Genomic DNA, 17,717 nt, shown 5'->3' with positions numbered 1-17,717 from the left:
GAAACAAAGCAAAAAGAGTAGTGTAAAAAACACAAAATGCTGGCAGAACTCAGCAGGCCAGACAGCATCTATGTATGAAAAGAGTAGTGTGGTTGTCTTGCACTAGACTGCTGATGATAGACAATTCTATTGATAACACCAAGACAGCTAGATTCAAGTAACATGATGCCAACCACTGAAACCAAGAAGTTTCTTGAAAACTTTATTGTTATTGCTCAAGATAATGTGATTGCACTGCTATTCCATTCCATTCAGAATAGGTATTTACAATACGTGCAGTACGGCTTAATTTTTAAAAATCCCATATTTACATGCAACAGGTGACCTCAATAGTCCGTAACACTCAAAGGCCGTTGGCAAGCTGGGGTCTGGCATATTCAGCTGCACAACAGCCCTCGGGCCTATTTTGCACTGTATCTCAATAAATAAGATGCTGGAGGAACTCGGCAGGTCAGGCAACATCTACGGAGGGGAATAAACAGTTTATGTTTCAGGCTGAGACCTGATGAAGGGTCTTGGCCCGAAACGTCAACTGCCATAGATGCTGCCTGGCCTGCTGAGTTCCAGCACTTCTTGGGTGTTGTCTCCTGGGTTTGAAGTTGAAAAAGGTAGTTGATGGGAGAGTGCTATAAAAAAAATGGGTTAAGCAAGTGGTCGGAATTTTGGCAGAGTATGTGGGGAGACAAGGTCATCAATTCTCTTTGGAATACTAAGTGCTGAGTCTCTTACAGGGGAAACTGCAGAATGAAAGGATCTGGGCTTCCTTCTGCCTGGAGAACAATATTGGCATACACAATTTAATAATTAGGAAGGCATAGTAAATTGGACTCGGTTGCTAAGAGAATGGAATACTTAATGCAACTACTTAGAATGTTGGGCTATACTAGATTGCTGGCATGGGAAAATTATTCAGTGTTCTAAGTGTAATTGGGGATTTCTTGCCACATATTCTCAAATACATTCTCTCCAAAATTATTTGGATGCAGACTTGTTCTGCGCAACAACAGATCACTTCTAATGAAAATATTTCTGAGCGTCTGTTTCCTAGTAACCACAGCATTCAACATAAGCTTTGTGGCTTGTATAACATTCCCATATATCATTGTGAAATCTTAAGAATATTCCTTGCTTCTAATGGCAGAACCCATGTATTTTGAGCGGCAATTGATTATTGGCGATACAGCTCTTTGTAATTGTGATCCTGTTTGCTTGCTTATTCTGATAAGTCGTAGAGTAGCATGAAGAATGACCTGCAGAGTTTAATTTTGCAGGTGCTGAAGTTGATTTTTTTTTTTAACTCCTTTTTGATTTGGTTTAGCAATAGAGAAATTACTCAAACCAGTTAAAGGAAAATGAGCTTGGGGTCTTGTTTACACACACTTCAATACTCAGAATTCCCAGAGCTGTAGCTACATCTGGAGCTTCCAATTTGCATGTCATATTTAATCGCGAGATCTTTTGGTTTTCTGCCTGATGGAGAAAGTTTGTTTGAAATGCTTTCTGTAGACTGAAAGAATTGGTGAATATTGAGGCCCACTTTGTCATGGGGTTGTAAAACTGTGCCTTCAACTAAGGGTTTTGCTGATGCTTGATTCTCAATTCTTTCTTTAAAAGTTAATCTACCCTTTTTTTCTTTTTAAGACTTCAATTCAGAGATGCCTCTGGGGAGGGTACAGTAGTGCTATTATACTTCCAGTAACCTGGGTTCAATTCTGCCACAGTCTGAAAGGAGTTTGTATGTTCTCCCTGTGACCACGTGGGTTTCCTCCATTTTCCTCTCACATTCCAAACGCATACGAGTTAGGGTCAGTGAGTTGTGGCATGCTCTATTGGCACTGCAAATATGGCTGTCAGCTACCCAGCATAATCATCGCTGATTTGATGCAATGACGCATTTTACTGTATGTTTAGAAATTTCAAAGTTAAAGTTTGTCTTCTGATTGTACAAACAAAACAAGGTTCCACTGGACCATGGTGCACCCACAAAACGTATCTCACACGAAACAAAATATTAATAAATAATTTAATAAAATGTAATTCAATACATGTGGTGCACAGCACAGGTTAAAAAGTACAGTGAACAGGTCTCTATCCTGGTGACAAGTCCTCTGTGGTGGCAGGATATTCAATAGTCTCACAGCCTGGGGGAAGAAGCTGTTACCCAGACTGGCAGTCCTAGTCCTGATGCTGCTGTACCTCCTCCCTGATGATAGTAAGTCAGTGATTGGGTGGTAGGGATCTTCAATGATGCTTCAGGCTACAACACTCCTAGTAAATGGCGTAAGTAGAGGGCAGGACACTGTGGTGATCCTCTAGTCTGTTTTTACTGTCCTGTGTAGGGTCTTGCAGAACAATGCTTTGCAGCTTCTGTACCATACCATGGTGCAGCCAAACAGTACACTCAATGGTGCTCCTGCAGGAAGTTGTTAGAATAAGCATGTGGCAAATAGAGCTATATATTTTGTTTGTGTTGTCTATGGAACATGCCTGGCTTTGTGGCTCATTCCCATAGAAATGCTGTTTTCCAGTTTAATCCAGTGCCTTTTGTATAGAATTTTAGTCTTGTTTACAAGCATTGCTGACCATGACCATGTCTTCCTGCAATCTCTTCCACTCCTACATGATGACCTCCTCTTAGTTCATTGCTGCAGTTTTCTCAGCTTTAACATGTACTCTAATTTCAGAAACTCCTTTTGAAAGCTGCCTCTTTGAAGGCTTTGATTCTTTCTATCATCTGTGGCTTGAGATCAAATCATTATTTGACTTGTCCAAAATACCTTGGGCCATTCTATATATAAGTTGTTTTCTTGCTGTTTGATGATGAAGTGGTCCAACAGGTTTCCTCGTGATGTTCATGACGTGCATGACTTAATGTCCTCTGTAATATGCACACTTGGCAAACAGGCTGGCCAGAATGAGTCAATACTTTTTTTTTACCACTTCTAGTCAGAATTGTAATAGATTAGTTCTGTTGGGTCCGAGTGCAGAAGTAAGAGCGTGAGTACCTCCTATTGTCTCCAGTCTAAGTCATTCTACCTATTTTCAAATCAAATGGTATGCAGTTGCATTTTAAATCAGAAGATGTTGCCAAATCTTCTGAACATGTATTTGAAAAACAATTCAAATATTGAGCTTGTGTTCATAGCATGGATTATTACCATAATTATTGCAATGCTTCTAGCTTCAGTAGTATCTAAAGATTAAAGATGAGTTTTATTGGCTGCATATACAATGAAATGCGTTGTTTGCATCAGCATCCAGCACAGTCCAAAATGTGCTGGGGGTAGCCCACGGGTATGGTCGTGCTTCTGGCACCTACATGGCATGTCTATAACTTACTAACAGTAATCTGTACGCCTTTGAAATGTGAGAGGAAACTGGAGCACTTGGAGGAAACCCATATGGTCATGTGGGGAACACACAAGAGGGGTGGTAATCGCTGGCACTGTAAACTTAGTGCTTCAGCCGAGTACTTTGAGGCATGGAGTCGTAAAGGGCAATCAATCAAATTGTTCATATCTGTATCCCGCTGCTCCAGTAATACTGAGATGACAACACAAATCTGAATCATTGCCATCCCTTAATCCTACCAATTAATAATTTTTGTTCAACATTGGAAGACTTGCAACACAACTTGTATCAATGCATCTGGGGGGCGGGTGTCAGTGAAGTAGCATAAATGGTTATCACAGTGCTTTACAATATCAGCGACTCGTTCAGTTCCCTCTGCAGCCTGTAAGGAGTTTGTATGTTCTTCCTGTGACCACATGGGTTTCCTCTGGGTGCTCTGTTTCCTTCCACATTTCAAAGACGTACCAGTTGGTAGGTTAATTGATCATTGTAACTTGTTCCGTGATTAGGCTAGGCTTAAATTGGGGGTTGCTGGGCAACGGGGCTTGAAGGTCTGGTTGGCCTTTTCCACGCTGTTTCTCAATTTTAAAAAAATAAATAAATTCTGAAAGAACAGTTGATAACAGATGCTGCTGGTGTTAATGCCCCTGTCAGATTAGCTTGGAGCATAGTTAATTTCAACAGGTGTATTCATGGCAAAACCAGAGATGTTAAGTTTCTTGTTCACCTTGTCAATTTGGAGGATATTTTTCAGGACCCTTGTGGGACCTTGCAGCCTGTGTTGTAGTAACGGTAGGATCATCTGTTACACTTCATGGTGGATTGATGCAAAAGAAAGACTTCACTGTTTTTTTGCATAGTGTTGGAGACATGGTGGCTTGAATTGTTCATAGGGTGAGCGTTTGACAGGCCATCTTGGAGACTTTGTGCTTTTTGGCATGGGATGCTCTGGACTCTCTTGTTCCAACTGAAATTGTATGTAGTTGAATTGATCCTGATCCCAAGGCTCTGGAAAAAGCATTGCCCCTCCAAAGATGCTGCCAGTAGTAGCAATTTTTGCCTTTGAATAGATTAGCAACTTGAACATTTCTGTTACTTTTAAAAAATAATGCATTTAAATTTAGAGTGGCTGGATAGAGATGCGTCTGTGCCAAAGGTACAAGCTGCTCCTGCCCTTCGTTAGCCCGCAGGCCACCCTTGGGCAAAGTGTAGCACCTGCTTAGTCCCAACCCCGATCAGGGTGACATGACGCCACGGGAGCAGGTGGTGCCCATCACAAGTCCTGGTTATGCGACCACTGAAACCAGGCAGACAATCTCTGAAGAGTATTGATGTTGGCTGGGGTTACCTGTCTTGTGAAGACACCGTCCAGAAGAAGGCAATGACAAACCACTTCTTTAGAAACATTTGCCAGAAACAGTTGTGGATATGGAAAGACCATAATGATACATGCAAATTGTTCGTTAGTGTAAGCTTTTTTTTCCAGTATTTTTCCTGATATTATTTTACCCCTCAACTCTTCAGATGGCTGTCTGTGTGGAATGCTGTAGAGTTACCCTGTCATTCTATAGTACCGTAGATTCCGGATTTTAAGCCGCTACTTTTTTCCCACATTTTGAACAGCTTTGAACTTTGCGGCCTTTAATACGGAGCGGCTAATACATGATTTTTTTCATGCCGCCTCGTAAACATTTTGCCTCATAACTGTAGACCAATAAAATTGATGAGTAGTTCACAGAGGTCCAATGAAATTGTACGATAAATCAAGCGCACTTTCACAATTAAATTATTGTAAATCAGTCATTTGTACTCACCCTCATCAACATGGAAAACACTCGAAGCATTGTGCTGCCTTATGGCAGTTATTTAGTTTATAATATTTTCGCTTAGTAATTCATTTTCTAGTTAAAGTTAGAAGAGTTTTAACTATATTTGTTTTCTGTACTACATCGCGGGATGCTATGACGTCACACCTGGTTTCGCGGTGTCTTGTGGGAAAAATGCCGTTTGCGATAAACGGGACGGCGGAGCGAAAACGCTGCTTTTAAGTTAAAGGCGATCAATAACTTTTCCTGGTAGGCTGCAGTATATATATTTTTTACCAGTCGTTAGGAGATATTGGAATGTTGTTCAGTAAAGAAGTATACGCAACGTATATTTAAAAGTAGCCGCGTTACGGGCACGGTTCGAAAAAAAGCATTTGCAATATGTATTTGTTTTTGTTACCATATGGATTTAATTAAAAGTTAAAAAATCCTCACGTGTAATATCTTTCTGTGTAAATATCTCATATTACAACGTGGGACACCTGCGGCCGAAAATCTGGTGCGGCCTAAAATCCGGTGCGGCCTTTACAATTAAAAAATTGATTTTATTTCTAAAATTAGAGCCAGCGGCTTTTAATCAGGTGCGCTCTGTAGTCCGGAATCTACGGTAATATTGTAAAGGGTACAGTGGAAAGAAAGGGGGCTAGTGGATCATGGATCAAGTGGATCATGTTCTCCAAAGGGCTGTCTTTTGGCGGGTCCTCGGGTGTGTGTAGGGGCCGATCCTGGTACAGGGTGGGCAAGAGTAAGTAGTGGCTGTCATCAGTGGTTGGTTGGTTTGTCCCTCCTTTCACAGCTGCCCCTTGTTCTCTACAGCACAGTGGTGGCCCTGGGATTTACTGGTGAGAAGTAATCACTGAAAGTGTGACAGATGATTTCAATAAACATTGTACATATTGGCTGCACACTTTCTGTTGGCAGATCTGTAGTTCAGAAATTTCGTCATAGAACTTTCCAGCTTGAAAATGGGCCCTTTGGCCCAATCTGCCCCTACTGACCAAGGTGCCTGTCTGAGCTGTTCCCATTTGTCTGTGTTTGGCCCATACCCAATTTGCCTATCCATTTTGCTGTCTCAATATCTTTAACCATTTATAATTCAGTATCTGGTTTATTATCACTGACATTATATTGTGTATTTTGTTGTTTTGCAGCAGCAGTACAGTGCAATAAATAAACTCTGTAAGTTACAATTTAAAAGTGCAAAAAGGTAACATGGTGTTCCTGGGTACTTGATCTGTTCAGAAATCTAATGGATGAGGGAAAAATAGCTGCTCCTAAAACGCTGTGTATCCCTTCAGGCTCCTGTACCATGTCCCTGATAGTGAGGGCCTTGCTTTTACCACTTCTACTAGCAGCTCATTCCACGTGCTCACCAACCCTGTGTGTCCATCACCCCTCATCCTCTTGAAAATTTTCCCTTTGCGCCGTGTGTTCATTGCTTTTACAGCTACAGGCATTTTGGGATCCTGATGTAAATGTTAGGTGTTGCTATAAGCATCTCAATTTTCAAATGGGGAATTCCTCCTGCTTTAGAGCAAGGATTCTTGCCAAGGCTCACAATGGCTTATTTAAAAGAATGTAGTTTTGATTTTTTAACTGCCACTCAGTTACAATTTGAGTTGAGTGTTTTAAGTAAATTTAAGAATGGAAGGGATGGTGGAAATGCACAATAAATTTGGCTAGAGTTGCCAGGAGACAGCATACTGTATTGTTGTCCATTACACCACCAGAGTCCTCCACCTCTGGCAGTGTTCAGGGCTTCCTTCATGTCTGTGCTTCCTTCTGGTTTTCACAACTGGCAGTCATGTAAGTCCCAGGCGGCGACTTAGAAATGCCGTCACACTCAGATGTCAAATTGCTGTGTCCGTAGCAATTTTATTTTACCAGACAGGGTTTTTAACCCTGAGCTGAACCCCTGAACCTGGAGGCCTGGTGGACCACTCTTAGTCTGGCCTCTCCCCTTTGACCTGTTGACATGGGTGACCCACCAAAACTCAGAGCCTGACTCCAGCCAGCAAGGCTCTCTGGGTCTTTGAGGCATGCAAGCCTCCAAACCCTGTGACAAGGTTGTGGTCCTCTTGGAGTAAAATACTGTATGCACAACATAGTTTTTATTTCCTTTTCAGATTGTTGCTTCACTGTCCTCCATGGAGCTTGTACAGAAAAAAAATTACTCTTGGGGTCAGAATTAAATCAAATTGCTGAAGTATATACATTTTGTCCATGGTAATTTTAGTTGATACTGTGGGGCAATAAGATTTTGATTATACTATCACTACCTTGATTTGGGTTGTCAGTGCAGCAGAGTCCCTATCCACACCCTCACCCTCTGAGGACGTGAGAACAGTCATCTCCAGCGTGCAGCACCTCCGTTCGTCATCTGTGAGGCATTTTCTGAGTGGCTACAGTAGCCGTGGTCAGCTTCTTGTGCTAATCCCTTGGCCTTCACTTCCCCTAAGTTAATGCACTTCAACCTGTGACATCCCCTCCCCCCCCCCCCCCCCCCCCAAAAACTCCACCACCTTTCTTCCATGAACGTTGATTCTCATTCTGTCGTCTTCCCTGGTATACCGCTAAACCCTTTCCTAATCTGCCATCCAGATTACTGGGGCAATGCAGTGGCAAAGCAATTAGCATCACTCATTACTGTACCAACTTTTTGAAATTCAGTTTCCTCTGGCTGTAAGGAGTTTGTCCAGTTTTCCCGTGACCTTGCGGGTTTACTTCAGGCGTGCTGATGTCCTCCCACATTTGAGGGGTGTATGGGTTAGTTGTGGATATGCTTTATTGGTGGCAGAGACAAGGTGATAGTTACAGGCTGTCCCTAGCACGTCCACAGACAGTGTTGGTTGCTGATGCTAAAGCAATGCATTGCACTGTTTCAGTGTACATGTGACAAATCTAATCTTTATCTTTGTCAGTCCATCCTAGGGTCTAATGTTACCCTTTATGCTTAAACAATGCTAGTGGGGCACTTTGTTGTAGCCATTTAAAATCGGCTTAATGTGAGAGAAAATTGACCCAAAGGGTATGTCACTACACAATTGTATCATGTATGTGCTTGCCTTTTATTCTAATTCAGTCAGTTGCACTGGTCTTGTATCTACATTCCAACTTTAACTCTCCAAATGTAAAGTTCTTAGTTGACTGGTGCCTCTATTGGCCTCAGATGCCAGAAAAAAAGTTTGTGGAGTCGCAGGGAATTGTAGTGCCTATGTTTGTCCTTTCTGGAATGCTAGCTATTAAATATAAATGCTTTTGAGTCAAATGCTCTTATTGGTTCTGGATGACTTTTGATATATTACTTCTCTAGTAAATGGCTCCCAAACAACTGTATCAAGGAGCTAAGCTATAGAATTCAAAAATCATGTGCCAAGGCTGTATTTGGGGTTGGTGCTGTCGTTTTTGGGAGGTGATGTATGGGCTGATTATTTGGATTAACATTATTGTATCCTTTTATGGTTGTCTATATTGAAATGTGTGCATCATAGTTCATAGTGCCTTCTAATATCTTAGATGCTTTGTAGCAATGGATCGTGTGAAGTTTAAGTTTCAGATTTACTGGGTGGTTGAGAATGAAGTGTTTAATCTATTAAAATTAGTATTGCCTGTTGGAATAGCATTCCAAGAAAAGCAGCTGGGGAGTTCTTGCTGCACGTACAAGGAGTTGACCACTTGTCAAAACTCATTTTCCAAGCAATCTTGTATGTTTCTAGAGATGCAGTGTGGAACAAGCCTCCCAGCCCAATGAGCTGCAGCACCCAGCAACTCACCTATTTAACCCTAGCCTAATCACGGGGCACTTTACAATGACCAATTAATCTTTTAACCCATTTATCTTTGGACTGTTGGAGGAAAACCAGAGCACCCAGAGGAAACCCACAGGGAAAGAATGAATAAACTTCCTTACAAAGGATGCTGGAATTGAACTCCCAACACCCCAAGCTGTAATAGCATTGTGCTAACTCCTGCACTACCATGGTGCCTAAAGAATAGATGATCATTGAACCACAATCTAAGTGGTGCAAGAATGGTGAAAATGTAGGATGTGTATCATACCTGTTTATACCTTTGCCTCTACTGCTTTGGCCACAGTAGTTACTGGAGAATAGTTCACACTGTTCACACTACTCCGAAGGATTGGTGTGTCTGTCAAATGCTGACTTGCTCCCAATATATAATATGCATTCACACTGTCATGCCAACTTGATTGCTTCCTTACTAAGAATACTCTTTGCTGGTATTGCAAACAGGGCAAGTCTGTCCTTCTGACTTTCTACAGTGCTGTCTTTGGTAATGCTTTATAGAAACATAGAAAACCTACAGCACAATACAGGCCCTTCGGCCCACAAAGTTGTGCCAAACATGTCCCTACCTTAGAAATTATTAGGCTTACCCATAGCCCTCTATTTTTCTAAGCTCCATGTAACATTTATTTTGACTTTGAATTGTGAATTTTACAATATTGGCTCCAAGCGTGCATATAAACTATTTTTAAGATAATATTTGGTGTGCAAATTGCATTGGAATGCAGACTATATTAAATTGAACTCCTACTATATAGATTCTCAAGTTGCTACTGATTGCATAATTGTGATTTTTTTTCTCTTTCAGAGAATTTGTCAGCATGTTTTGGCATTGTGGTGATTAAAGCAATGTGAGGTATGCTAGTTTATTGCATTATACAAGTTTTTTAAATTGCTGACCATGGAATGTTCTAATTGGGAAACTGTAAACGGAGTGTTTTCTTGGGGTAATCATGATTCTGATTGATACAGTAAAGGTCAAGTGGTCATTCTTTCAATGATTAATAACCAAGGATTGAAATGTCTCATACCAGAAGACCTGCATTTAAAATGAGGGAGGGGGTGATTTCAAATGAGAGGGGGGGGACATTTTTTTTTGTTGGGGGGAGAGGGTGATGGGTGCCTGGAACGTATTGTCTGGGGTGCTGGTAGTGGCAGAAACATTAGGGACTTTTAAGGAATGTTTCGATAGGCACATAAATGTGAAGAAAATGGAAGGATATGGATATTGGAAGATAGCAATTGGATTACTAATTTAATTACAACATTGTGGGCTGAAGGCCTGTTTCTGTGTTTTATTGTTCTATGTTCTGAGCCTTGTAGTGCAAAGGAATGGATTAGGATTCAAGTTTAAAGAATTTTTCTAAATAATCTTGTAAATGAATGCATTGTAATCTAACTTCTGAAGACATTCTAGAAGCTACACTTGTTAGGGGTGGCTTTAGGGATAGTAAACACCAGTTATCATTAAAATTCTGAATTCTGCAATTCCTTAGAAGGTTTTAAATGTAAGCTCACTTTGTAAGGGAGAGAACTCCTTGGTATTTTTCTGTTCTAATGTCTGTAATGAGGGATTTAATTACAAAAAAATAAGATTTCAGCAAATACAGCATGGATTTATGAAATGACTTGTGTTTGAAAAATCCACGGAGTTCTTTTGAATATACCCTTACAGCATGTTTAACAGGAACCAGTCAGGGTGCACTTGGGTTTCATAACTTTAAGGTCCTAAGCTGAAGGTTAATCAACAGAGTAGGTGAAGAGTTATTTGACACTGAGAAATGCCTATTGCATAAGTCAGAGTGTAAATAAGTGAGTCTTTCTTAGATGGGCAACCTTTATGAAATGGGTTACTGCAGGAGTCTATGCTTGGAGCCCCGGCTATTTGTTATTTTCATCAATAATTTGACATTTGGTCTCTTTTGCCATATTTCCTAGTTTGACTGAATATTACCTATACAACTTGTCCCACAATCAACATCTGTTTGATACGTCTTTTTAATTTGCTTTTGTACTTCAGGAAGTAAGGATACATATCCACCATCACCTGGTGCTTTGACCAATTTGAGAAAGTTTGAGGTTGAGGAGATCAAAAGTCCTGGTTGAAAAGTTTGGTTGTTTGACTTTTTGCTCTTGACGTTTAACCATGGGGCAAAGAGTTGCCGTTGGACTCAAGACTGTGGATGTGCGGGATCCTTACCGGCCTCTTCGGCATGAGCAGCAGGGACTTGACTATTGTAAGCCAGCTCGACTGGACATGTTATTGGACATGCCTCCAGTTTCTTGTGATGTCCAGCTATTGCACTCATGGAACAATGATGACCGATCACTGAATGTATTTGTAAAAGAAGATGATAAGTTAATATTTCACCGGCATCCTGTGGCGCAGAGTACTGACGGTATCCGAGGCAAAGTTGGATACACCAGAGGACTACATGTGTGGGAGATTACTTGGGCAATGAGACAACGGGGGACACATGCAGTAGTTGGTGTTGCTACAATAGATGCTCCTTTGCATTCTGTAGGTTACACAGCACTTGTTGGAAGTAATTGTGAATCTTGGGGTTGGGACCTTGGACGCAACAAATTATACTTTGACGGCAAAAATCAGCCGAGCCAGACTTATCCAGCGTTCTTGGAGCCCCATGAGACCTTTATTGTGCCTGATGCATTCCTGGTAGTTTTGGACATGGATGAAGGAACCTTGAGTTACATGGTGGATGGACATTATCTGGGAGTAGCATATAGAGGACTTAAAGGAAAAAAACTTTACCCCATTGTAAGTGCCGTCTGGGGTCACTGTGAAATCCGACTGCGCTACATTAACGGACTTGAACGTAAGTAATAATTTATTATTAGACCCTTTTGTTTACAGCTTTCCTCATGAAAGGTAAGTTTTTAAAAATGTTTATAATCTGATTTCCAAATATTCTGCCACATCACAAATGCAAATTTCTCAAATCAAATTACATACATCACCATATCCAGCCCTGATTTATTTTCTCATGGGAATTCACAGCAAATACAAAAAAAACTATAGAATCTATGAAGGATCACACCCAACAAGACGGGCAGACAATGTCCAAAAGACGCCAACTTGTGCAAATCCAAAAATAAATGAGCAATAAGTATTGAGAGCATGAGATGAAAAGTCCGTGAAAGTGAGTCCACAGGTTATAGGAATAGTTCAGTGATTCATTCAGGTAAGTTATCCCTCTGATACAAGAGCCTGATAGTTAATGTTAATAACTGTTCCTGACCCTGGTGGTGTGGGTTTTGAGGCTCCTGTGCTTTCCTGATGGCAGCAGCGAGAGAACAGGGCTCTTTTTAATACAATGTAAATACAATTGCAAATTCAATTTTAAATGAGACTGAGTAGATGTGCAATCAGACATACTTTGAGTGATTAAATTTTTTTCTAATATGGCCAGTTTTACTTGGTCAACAGGCAATGTGGTAAGTCTCCAACACCACTTTATTATTATTATTAAATCATCTGGGTGGAAGCTGGATGTTAGGTTTGTTTTGATTCTACGGGTTGGGTTTTTAATTACAGCCTGGTTTGAATGAAGTATCTCTATTCTGAGCAACACACATAAAGGAGGAACTCAGCAGATCAGGCAGCTTCTATGGAGAAGGGAGAAAAGGATTTGACATTTTTGAGCTGAGACCTACTATTCTAGGAACTTGTAGGATATGGTACTTTTAATATAGCCTATCCAGAAAATACATACAATAAGTAATCAAAATGTCACCAGCATTCAGAGAGGTGGTGTCCATGTAGATTAAACATAGAAAACAGAATAGTACAGCACAGGAACAGGCCCTTCAGTCCACAAAATTGTGCCGAACCAATTAAATTAGTAATCAAATGGCCAATTAAACTAATCCCTTCTGCCTATGCAGTGTCCATGTCCTTCCATTTTCCTCGTATGCCTGTCTAAACATCTCTTAAGTCTGTAATGTATCTGCCTCAAGTAATAGTGGACCTTGGTTTCATTTTCTTTCTTCTCCCACGAGTTTTGAAGTGCACAATGACCTGATTCTGGAGGCAGCAACATTCTTCCAAAACCTTGCTGAGATAAAGTTTCTTTCCTGCTGTGAGTTTGAAAGTATAGAAAGCAGAATCTATAGATGGCCCCAACCACATGCTTCTGGTTATTTTGATGGTATATTTTGGCAGCTTTTGTTAAAAGCTTAAGCACTTCAAAGATGAAAGTTGCTCACCTGTAGGAAGGTGAAATAGATTCTGCTGCGTGCACACACTCCCTGTGGCCACTTGATTAGGTACAGAGTAGAACCCAGTGTGGTCTTCTGCTGTTGTTGCCCATCCACTTGAAAGTTTGACATGCATGTTCAGAGTGGCTCCTCTGGACACCACTGTTGTAGCATGTGGTTATTTGAGTTACAGTCTCCTTTTCTGTCAGCTTGAACCAGTCTGGCCATTCTCCTCTGACCTTCCTCATTAACAAGGTGTTTAGGTACACAGAACTGCCACTCACTGGATGTTTTTTGTTTTTCACACCATTCTCTAAACTCTAGAGATTGTTGTGTGTGAAAATCCCAGGAAATCAGCAGTTTCTCAGATAATCAAACTACCCCGTGTGGCACCAATAATCATTCAACAGTCCAAGTCACTTAGATCAATTTCTTCCCCATTCTGATGTTTGATCTTGAACGACAGAACCTCTTGACCATGTCTATGTGCTTTCATGCATTGCGTTGCTGCCACATGATTGGTTGAGATATTCAGCACACATGCTCATTGATGCAAAAGAAGTGGTCACTGTATAGTTGCTTGAATTGAGCAATGATAAAGTAACTATTCAACACATTTAAGAATCAACTGTTTCTCTGGAGTATACTTAAACATAACAAGTTGACATCAGGGATGTAAGAACAGATTATGGGGAAAGGTTTAATCATTTGTTTTATCATTTCATCAGTTCTGGCCATTTCATTATGGGAGAGATGTGGAAACTTCAGAGGGTGTAGAGGGGATTTACCAGGATGTTGCTTGCATTAGAGAGGATGTCTTATGGCGATGGGTTGAGTGAGAGTTGCTCTCTTTGGAGTGAAGGAGAATGAGAGGTGATTTGATAGAGGTGTACAAGATGAAGGGCATAGGAGAAGTGACAGCCAGAGATTTTTTCCCAGGGTGGAAATGGTTAATATGAGAAGTGATTGGAGGGAAGTATAAGGAGCATGTCAGGGATAGTGTTTTTTTTTTAAGAGTGGTGGGTGTATGAAACACCCTGTCAGGACTGGTAGTAGAAGCTGACACATTAGGAACACTTAAGAAATTCTTATGTAGGCACATAGAAAAATGGAGGATATGTAAGAGGGAATTGTTAGATTAATCTTCAAGTAGATTTAAAAACCCTGCACAATTTTGTGTGCCTGTACTGTGTTGTACTGCGCTGTTCTGTTTTCTAAACCTTTTCCCTCCATTTCATTTCCTTTTTAAGGGTGTGTCAGAGCACTTGTTTCAGCAGTTGATGATGGTTACCAGTAGTGGAGTAGTGTTAAAATGGGCAATTAGCAGTCTGGAATTAAAGCTCTGATCAGTTTGTAGAACTGGAGGGGATCTGCCAAGGGGAAGATTTGGTGGGATTTAAACGTCCAGTTTGTGGCAGGATTGTGGAGATTAGGGAAGTAGACTTTCAGCAGACCTTGGGTAGGGGGTCAGCAGACTGGTCTAAATGTGGAGTGTTTGATGCATAGATTTGTCCCTGAAACCTGCAACAGTGGACAGTTTGTGGACTGTACGCAAACACTCCAGAACTGTAAATAGGTGATTTATTCAGTTCTACTTTATATCCTGAGTTCAATTATCCTTTGCCCTTGGATCTTGCTGGAGAAAAATCAAAAATGTATTGGTGCATTCATCTGGATGTGGAGACCAGTGTGAAGTTCACCATTTATTGGTAAATTAAAGCTTTTATCTTTTGAGCTTAGTTGCCATCGGGTCTCTGCTGATCCTTGTAGTTGACTATCTGAAAAAGCTTCGTAATCAGATAGAGGAAATTCAAATGCTTTACATGCTGGTCAAAAAGTTGCAGTCAAGGTTTCCCCAAATGTTACAAAGCTCCAAAACAAGATGTATGTTTAGACTGTTTAAATTGCCAAAAAGGGCTAGTGTGGTTTATTTTGAACTTTGAATTTTGGGCAATTTTTGAACCCTTGGGCAAGATGTAGTACCAACTTAGCCACTCCCCCTTCCCCATGATGGAATGACAAAAGGCTTGATGGGCTGAATAGCCTAATTCTGCTTCTGTCTAATGGCCTCTTTTCAGTCAGGGATCCCTTGCTGTTCATATGACTGAGGCAAGTGGGTGAAACTGGTGCGAATGATTTGAAAATGCAAAACAATTTAAAATGGTACATCTTTTAACTGCAAGTAAAAGGCAAGTGTTCTCAAGATGCAAGTTTAAAGTCAGGATGGTAGCCCCAGTTGTGACTTCTACATAGAACAGAAATATTTCTAACAAAAAGCCTGAAGGCTACATACACACTCAAGCCAATGAGGACAATAGGAAACTAGGCATGGACAACACTTACACCAGCAATGGTGGGACAGGTAAAGTAAGGATAAATCAAAGTCAAAGTAAATTTATTATCAAAGTGCACATAGTATGTCACTATGTACTACTTTGATATTAGTTTTCTTGTAGGCATTTACTGGAAAATAAAGAAATGCAATAAAATTTATGAAAAGCCATTAAGACTGACACAACCAAATTGGACACAAAAATTGGACAATTTTTTAAAAAACAATGAATACTACTAAAAACATACTCTAAGCAATACTGAGAACATGACTTGTAGAGTCCTTGAAGTGTGTCTGTAGATGGTGGAAACAGTTCCGTGTTGGAGTGAAGATATCCATGCTGGTTCAGGAGCTTAATTGTTGTAGAGTAACTGGTCATTACATTAACTTTTCCGTACAGCAACAAGTTTAATTTCAGATAAAGATTTATTCTGAAAATGCATGAGCATGAAGATTTGGTCAAGGAACTGGACAAGGTTTTGACAGTTTTCAAGCAGAACAACTACTAGACCATAGGACATAGGAGCTGAATTAGGTCATTCAGCCCATAGAGTAGGCTTTGCTATTCCATTATGGCTGATTTATTGTCCCTCTCAACCCCATTCTTCTGCCTTCTCCCTGTAATCAAGAACCCATCAACCTCCCTTTTAATGTACCCAATGATTTGTCCTTCACAGCAGTTGTCGCAGTAATTTCCAGATTCACCATCCTCTGAAGAAATAAATTCCTTTTCATCTCTATTCTAAAGGGATGTCCTTGTTTTCTGAGGCTGTGTCCTCTGGTCCTAAACTCTCTCACATCCTCTCTGTTTAGGCCTTTCAATATCCAATAGATTTCAATGTGATTCCCTTCTCCCCCACCACCTCCCATTCTTAACTCCAGCGAGTACAGGTCCAGAGACGTCAAATGTCCTCATGTTAATCCTTTCATTCCCAGGATTGTTAACTCCAGTTAATTAATAGTTGCAATTAACTTCACTGATCTACCACTTGCAAAGTTCAGCATTGAAAATTGAACCTAGATTAGGAAGATTTTCAGCCTGGTCACTTAAATTTTGTTAGACATGCTATTGGGAAGTATGTAGAAACTTTCAAAGAGACCAGAAGTATTACAGATTGTCTGTATTCAAGGCATATTGAAAACTTGTGTACTTTGATGCAAGTGCTTTGAAAAAGAATTAGATTAAGGATTTTTTTTGAAGATTAGGCAGTGACTGGAATGGCAACTGTTGTTAAAGTGGACTGTGGTGATAACAATATGGTTTGAGCTGTGTGGAATGTATTCTGCATATAACACATTTCAAACAACACCTCCAACATGAAGTATCCTAAAACTCCTCAAAGATTTAATTTAACACCAAGCCACAGAAGAAGCGAAAAATAAAATCCTGAACACGAGATCCTGCAGGTGCTAGAAATCTAGAGTTACACATAGAAAGTGCTCAAGGAACTCAGCAGGTCAGGCAACATCTATAGAAAGAAATGACAATCCAACTGAAATTCTGGGCTGACGTGCTTCATCAGGACTTGCAATCCTAGGCAAGCAGCTTTCAAAAGCGAAATCTTTTGGTTCAGGGTGGGAGATCCAGACTGTGAGGCAAAGCTGTGAAACGTACAGTTCCATGTGGCCAATGACGGTGTTTCAGTTTTAATTGTTTTGCTGAAGCTAGCAGTGCAGTTGTATAGTGTACAAGCTGCTAGGTTAAATTTAGAGGATAAGCGGTGTATAGGGTGATAAGAGCCATTGATAGTGGACAGCCAGTGCCTTTTTCCCAGGGTAGAACTGGCAAATACGAGGGGACATAATTTTAAGGTGATTGGAGGAAAGTATAGGGGGATGTTAGAGGTAAGGTTTTTAGAGGTGGGTGCACTGAACACCCTGCCAAGGGTGGTGGTAGAGGCAGATACATTAAGGACATTTAAGAGACTCTGAGGCACATGGATGATAGAATATTGGAGGGCTGTTTGGGAGGAAAGGGTTAAATTGATCTTGGAGTAGGTTAAAAGCTTCACACGGCATGGTGGGCCAAAGGGCCTGTACTGAACCATACTACTCTAAGATCCAAGTTTGGTACAGTTAAAATTAAGGTTCTCGTTCACTTTTGGAGCTTGATTTTTTTTTAAAAAAACAAAGCTATTTCTGCTTGAGGCAGGATAGATCATTTATCTTACAGTGACTAAAGCA

At 40.6% G+C, this 17,717-nt stretch overlaps 1 protein-coding gene across 3 annotated transcripts in view; it reads left to right on the top strand.

Annotated features, from left to right (window-relative positions):
* spsb1 (splA/ryanodine receptor domain and SOCS box containing 1) overlaps nt 1-17,717 on the top strand; it is a 72,796-nt gene that overhangs the window by 43,529 nt on the left and 11,550 nt on the right. For 2 of the 3 annotated variants that reach the window (XM_073032262.1, XM_073032263.1), the window contains 2 exons: nt 9,792-9,839; nt 11,004-11,820. In XM_073032262.1, coding sequence (XP_072888363.1) covers nt 11,130-11,820 — 691 coding nt within the window. In that variant the 5' untranslated portion in view covers nt 9,792-9,839; nt 11,004-11,129. Of the gene's footprint in view, nt 1-2,972; nt 2,998-9,791; nt 9,840-11,003; nt 11,821-17,717 lie in introns of those variants that run through there. The other variant, XM_073032264.1, reaches the window with a different exon arrangement.

The sequence above is a fragment of the Hemitrygon akajei genome, chromosome 29, assembly GCF_048418815.1.
Source record: "Hemitrygon akajei chromosome 29, sHemAka1.3, whole genome shotgun sequence".
NCBI lineage: Eukaryota > Metazoa > Chordata > Chondrichthyes > Myliobatiformes > Dasyatidae > Hemitrygon > Hemitrygon akajei.
This window is presented reverse-complemented; position numbering and strand designations above follow the sequence as displayed.